This window comes from Macaca nemestrina, chromosome 19, assembly GCF_043159975.1.
Source record: "Macaca nemestrina isolate mMacNem1 chromosome 19, mMacNem.hap1, whole genome shotgun sequence".
Classification (NCBI taxonomy): Eukaryota; Metazoa; Chordata; class Mammalia; order Primates; family Cercopithecidae; genus Macaca; species Macaca nemestrina.
In genome coordinates, this window is record NC_092143.1 from 68472564 (window position 1) to 68478563 (window position 6000).

Consider the following 6000-nt stretch of genomic DNA (forward strand, 5'->3'; position numbering starts at 1 on the left):
GCTATCCAAAGTCATTTCCTACTATTGCACTCATCAACACAAACTCCCTATAGTGTCACAATCTGATGGGACGCCTCATACAATCCTTTCCAGTCAGCAATTCTTCTTCAAAGGACATCCATCAAGCTTTTCACCAGCCTCTTGGTTCTTCTTTCCTATTGCTAAATAACCCTAAGACCCACCCTGTTTTCCTCTCCTTTGCAAAACCACCACCACTGAACTCTGTTCCTTGGGGTTCTTCACTACTACCGCATGCTCCCCCACCTGGAGGGCTGCACATTAGTGGGGAATCCTCTCTCTTTCCTTCCACTTCCTAAAGATATGACCTTCGCTGCTTGTATCATTGTTTTTTTTAAAGATTTCCTGCAGACAATTATGGGTAAAGAATCAAGTAAAATTAAAAACGGCAGCTGGGTGCAGTGGTTCGCGCCTGTAATACTAACACTTTGGGAGGCTGAGGCAGGCAGATTGCTTGAGCTCAGGAGTTCGAGACTAGCCTGGGCAACATAGTGAAACCCTGTTTCTACTAAAATACAAAAAAAAAACAAAAATTAGCCAGGCATGGTGATGCACACTTGTAGTCTCAGTTACTCTGGAGACTGAGGCACGAGAATTGCCTGAGCCCACGGGCGGAGGTTGCAGTGAGCCAAGATGGCGCCACTGCACTCCAGCCTGGGCGGCAGAGTGAGACTCTGTCTCCAAAAAAAATAAATAAATAAAAGAAAACCAGCAAACATGAAAGAGGCACACAGTAACAAAAATTCAGTACTCTATTAGAAGCAAGTCAAGAGAAATGTAACCTATAGGAAGGTCCCCTTTCTAAATCATACAGCTAGAAGATATAATCTAAGTAGAATATTTAAGTAAGTAATTTTTCTTTTTTTTTTAATTTTTTTTTTTTTTTTTTTTTTTTGAGACGGAGTCTTGCTCTGTAGCCCGGGCTGGAGTGCAGTGGCCGGATCTCAGCTCACTGCAAGCTCCGCCTCCCGGGTTTAGGCCATTCTCCTGCCTCAGCCTCCGAAGTAGCTGGGACTACAGGCGCCCGCCACTTCGCCCGGCTAGTTTTTTGTATTTTTAGTAGAGACGGGGTTTCACGGTGTTAGCCAGGATGGTCTCGATCTCCTGACCTCGTGATCCGCCCGTCTCGGCCTCCCAAAGTGCTGGGATTACAGGCTTGAGCCACCGCGCCCGGCTAGTAAGTAATTTTTCAACTCAAGACAAGTGTCTCTGAAAAAAATAATCTGGGACTACATAACAACACTAATCCATTTAAAAAAATTTTTTTGGTTTTTGAATAGTCTTACTTTTACAGAAAAAAACTGCCAAGACAGTACAGAGTTCCCAAATACTATACTCAGTAGTTTATCCTATTTATCCTATTAACACCTTATTAGTGTTCTACATTTGTCACAATTCGTGAACCAATATTGATACATTTTATTATTAACTAAAGTCCATACTCTACTCAGATTTCCTTAGTTTTTCTCTAACATTCTTTTTCTGTTCCAGGATCCCATTCAGAATACCACATTACATTTAGTTGCCACATCTCCTTAAGCACCCCTTAGGCTGTTGAGTTTCTCAGACTTTCCTTGTTTTTGATAACTTTCACAGTTTTGAGGTGTACTGCTAATTTATTTATTTATTTATTTTACAACTCTCTATCAACAGAGCTACACACTTGCTCACTTTTGCTTACAGTTTGCCAATCCTCCCTTCTTGGAATATCCCCTAAAATTCTTTGTCCACAATAGTAGTTAGGCATTTTGTAACTTGCACCCTGGTACTCTGAGAGAAGGATCCCCAAGACCCATTCAGAGGGTCTATGATGTCAAAATTTTCATAATAGTAATAATACATTATTTGTCTTTTTAACTCTCATTCCCCCAAGAGTGTGGGGTTTTCCAGAGTCTACATCAGATGTGATGACATCATCACTGATGGCTAATGGAATGTGTGCTTGGTATTCTGGTGTTTTCTAAAATTTTCTAAAGAGTAGATTTAAGATATAAATGCATTTTTAGAGATTAACCCAGTTTGTTCTCAGTATTTCTACTATGCTCTTATTACCCATCTTCACTTATATCTGCTACAATCTACTTAGCTGTGAGGATGGATTTTCTTCAAATACTTCAACCTCACAACAGGTTGAATGAAAAAAGAAGACAGAAGAATCCAGATGTCTTCTAATAAGTCAGATGTTAGAGATTTGCAAACATATAAAATACTGTTCACTAATTTTTGTTTTCAGACATAGTTTTATTTTGGCCAGGTGTGGTGGTTCACACCTGTAATTCTAGCACTTTGGGAGGCCAAGGTGGGAAGATTGCTTGAGGCCACAAGTTCCAGACCAGCCTGAGCAACACAGTAAAATCTCAACTCTATTTTTTTGTTTGTTTTCTTTTTCTACTTTTCTCACATGTTCTAATCTATTTTTCTAAGTTTTCTTTAAATATAAAAATGTTATTTATGTTAACATATGACTTTTTTTTAAAGCCAGCTAAATTTAGCAGTGGGAAGGTTCTATATCAACTTTAGTGACACTAATGTTAATAAGTTCTGATAACCCACTACCATCAGACTAGCATGACTTTTAAATGACTTAAAATTTTTCTATTTCTCAGTTTTAATTTCAGATATGATAAATATCAATTGATATAATCAATGTAAACAAAAGACATTTGGGGGTCCTCAATTTTTAAGAGTATAAAGAAGCCCGGGCCAGGCATGGTGGCTCACACCTGTAATCCTAACATTTTGAGGCCAGACGGAAGGGGGTGGGGTACTGCTTGAGCCCAGGAGTTCAAGACCAGCCTAGGCAACATGGTGAAATCTGATCTCTACAAAAAAACACAAAAATTGGCCGGGTGCAGTGGCTCACACCTGTAATCCCAGCATTTTGGGAGGCCAAGGCAGGAAGATCACAAGGTCAAGAGATTGAGACCGTCCTGGCCAACATGGTGAAACCCCATCTCTACTAAAAATACAAAAATTAATTGGGCATGGTGGCACACACCTGTAGTCCCAGCTACTCGGGAGGCTGAGGCAGAAGAATCGCTTGAACCCAGGAGGTGGAGGTTGCAGTGAGCCAAGATTGCACCACTGCTCTCCAGTCTGGTGACAGAGCGAGACTCTGTCTCAAAAAAAAAACAAAAAACAAAAATGAGCTAAGTGTGGTGGCACTGGCCTGTAGTCCCAGCTAATCAGGAGGCGGAGGTGGGAGGACTGTTTGAGCCTGCCAGGTCAAGGTGCAGTGTGAACTGTGATTATGCCACTGCTCTCCAGCGTGGGTGACAGAGTGAGACCCTGTCTCAATTAAAAAAGAAAGAGGCCGAGGCAGGAGTATCACAAGGTCAGGAGATCGAGACCATCCTGGCTAACACAGTGAAACCCGTCTCTACTAAAAATACAAAAAATTAGCCAGGCGTGGTGGCGGGTGCCTGTAATCTCAGCTACTCGGGAAGCTGAGGCAGGAGAATAGCTTGAACTTGGGAGGTGGAGCTTGCAGTGAGCCAAGATCGCAACACTGCACTCCAGCCTGGGTGACAGAGTAAGACTCTGTCTCAAAAAAAAAAAAGAAAAGAAAGAAAAGAAAAGAAAAAGGAAGAGGCTGGGCACGGTGGCTCATGCCTGTAATCCCAGCAGTTTGGGAGGCCGAGGCGCGTGGATCACTTGAGGTCAGGAGTTTGAGATCAGCCTTGCCAATACGGTGAAATCCCGTCTCTACTAAAAATACAAAAATTAGCTGGGCGTGGTGGTGGGTGCCTGTAATTCCAGCTACTCAGGAATTGCTTGAAGCCGGGAGGGTACTGCTTGAATTGCTTGAACCCTGGAGGGTTCTTGTGCTTGAGTCACAAGAATTGCTTGAACCCGGGAGGCACAGGTTGCAGTGAGCTGGGAGCAAACCACAGTACTCCAGCCTGGGCAATAGAGCACCTCTCCATCTCAAATGAAAGAGGCGAGGGGAGGGGGGAGGGGAGAAGAGCAGGGAGGTGGGAAGAGGAGGGGAGAAGAGAAGAAAGGAAGGAAAGAAATAAAAAAGTACTGACTAAAAAGTTTTGAGAATCCTTCCATTTTTCAAAACCCTCCTCAAATCTTCACCTCCTCCATGTAGGCTTCTGTCACTTTGTTTTTCCGAAAGGTTAGAGTAAAAAAGGATTAAATGATAGTACTTTCAGCCTGTTTCTAATTGTTTTGCCTTTCAAAACACTGTCCTCCCAATAGACAGCATCTATAAATCCCAGAAGCATTTTTGTTGCACAATGAAAATGGAATTGTATAGTTCTGACAGTGTACACTTAAATAAAAATATGACTGTTAAATATTTTATTACTGAATTAGTTTCGTAAGTGAAATTTGTTCTGAGATTAGGATGTATTCTGAATACGGTTTGTCTCATTTGACATTTTTACCAGCCTTTACCAATGCTTAACTGAAGGACTTTAACATACAAAGTATATATTTATAATACTAGTCTGTCTACTGATTTCATCCTTTTATGTCTACTAATCTTGACCTTGTAAACAAGGCTTTAATGAAAAATAAGCAAAATAACATGCAAAGGGTAACCACATTTGTCAGTGCAGTATCTCAGATTCTTCCAACAGTTGTATGAGAACTTTTATAAAATTAACTTTCATTTATTTAATAGTTAATTATTGACCCTTTTCCTGTTAAGACCTAGCCTGAAGATCTAGTAAGTTTCACAGGTGACCTTTTAAATGGGAACAAATATTCTGTGTTAGCATGTAAAGAACAATTATGAAGCTAAAAAAGCTAGACTCCTTCACGACCTTAATTTGTGGAACAAAAAATCCCAATGGAAGCACTCGGCTCTCAAGCAAACCCTCCATAAAGTGGCAGAAAAGTATTTTCATCCATATAATCAAAGTATCATGAAAAGGACCCGCCTGGAAACCAGAAAGCAAATGTGAAGTAAAGGTCTTTAGTTTGCCATTCTATGAAAAAGTTTAAACGTCAAAGCTTGGGCAGATCATGAAATTCACAACCACTTTACAATCCGTGGGGTGCACATGAATATTAGCGTCGAGGGAGGAGGGTGCGCCTGGGTTTTATCTTTTACTACTTCAAAAACAAGAAATTTCCGAACTGGGATAACCACACTTGACAAATTAAGTAAACAGCTCCCTAAACCAACTTTCTGTCTGGCTAGCTGTGTATTCGGCTGACTCACTTGGCCCGTGAAAAACAAGATTGTGCTTGTTTCCCCTCCAGTATCAGCGTGTGTATGCCAGTCCTGCTCAAATACATGCTACGGCGACACAGAGAGTACGCTGAAGAAATAGAGAGCCTTAACCACTCAAGGTGGCATTTGGGAAATCCAGCCGCCCTCCGCCCCTCTTTCCGCTCCCTCCATCCCCACCCCGGCACCCCGGCGGCCAGTGCCCCCTTGCCAAGGTCGGCGGGGTCCCGCCCCAGAACTTCCCGAGTCCCCCACGAAGCCGCCCTTTCCGAGCCTTCCGAGAGAACCAGCCCGTGTGACCAAGGCAAGTACTCCAGCCTCGTCTGCCACTTACCTTGCTGGGTCCCCAGGCCGCAGCCGGCCCGGGCTCAGGCGATGCCACTCCTACCAGATCCATTCGGGGATGAAGGCAGAGACAAGAACAGAGCAGAGAGGTGGCAAGATGGGAAGCAGGCTCCACCGAGGAGACAGGCGGGGCAGGGACAACTGGTTGCTGATGCCGGAGCTGGAGGTGACAGATGGCGGCGACGGCGGCGGCCGCGTCCGGAACTGGATCTCTCCTCTTCCGCCCTCTTCGCTGGGACAGTCGCTTGCAATTGGCCACACGCCCCTAGCTCCTCCTTAAGGCTCCTTTCCCCGCCCCCGGGCAGGCTACTTCCGGTCGCTGGCCGCCGGGCTCGGGGAAGCAAGGATCAGCTGGCTGTCGCTTGGTGTCACGTTGCCTATGTTGGGCAGGGCATGGCAAGAACTGGGTGTGGCTTCCTTTGGCCCAGGCTCTGCCCTGTCCCCGCACTGCC

General features: G+C 44.0%; 1 protein-coding gene across 3 annotated transcripts in view; it reads right to left on the reverse strand.

Annotated features, from left to right (window-relative positions):
• LOC105465564 (RIO kinase 3) overlaps positions 1–5792 on the reverse strand; it is a 29478-nt gene extending 23686 nt beyond the window's left edge. For 2 of the 3 annotated variants that reach the window (XR_011617023.1, XR_011617022.1), the window contains exon 1: positions 5538–5749. Coding sequence is in view for 1 of the 3 variants with exons in the window: in XM_071085534.1 (XP_070941635.1) it covers positions 5538–5600 (63 nt within the window). In the remaining 2 variants the exon portion in view is untranslated. Of the gene's footprint in view, positions 1–5537 lie in introns of all 3 variants that reach the window. The other variant, XM_071085534.1, reaches the window with a different exon arrangement.
• Between the last annotated feature and the right edge of the window lie 208 nt (positions 5793–6000).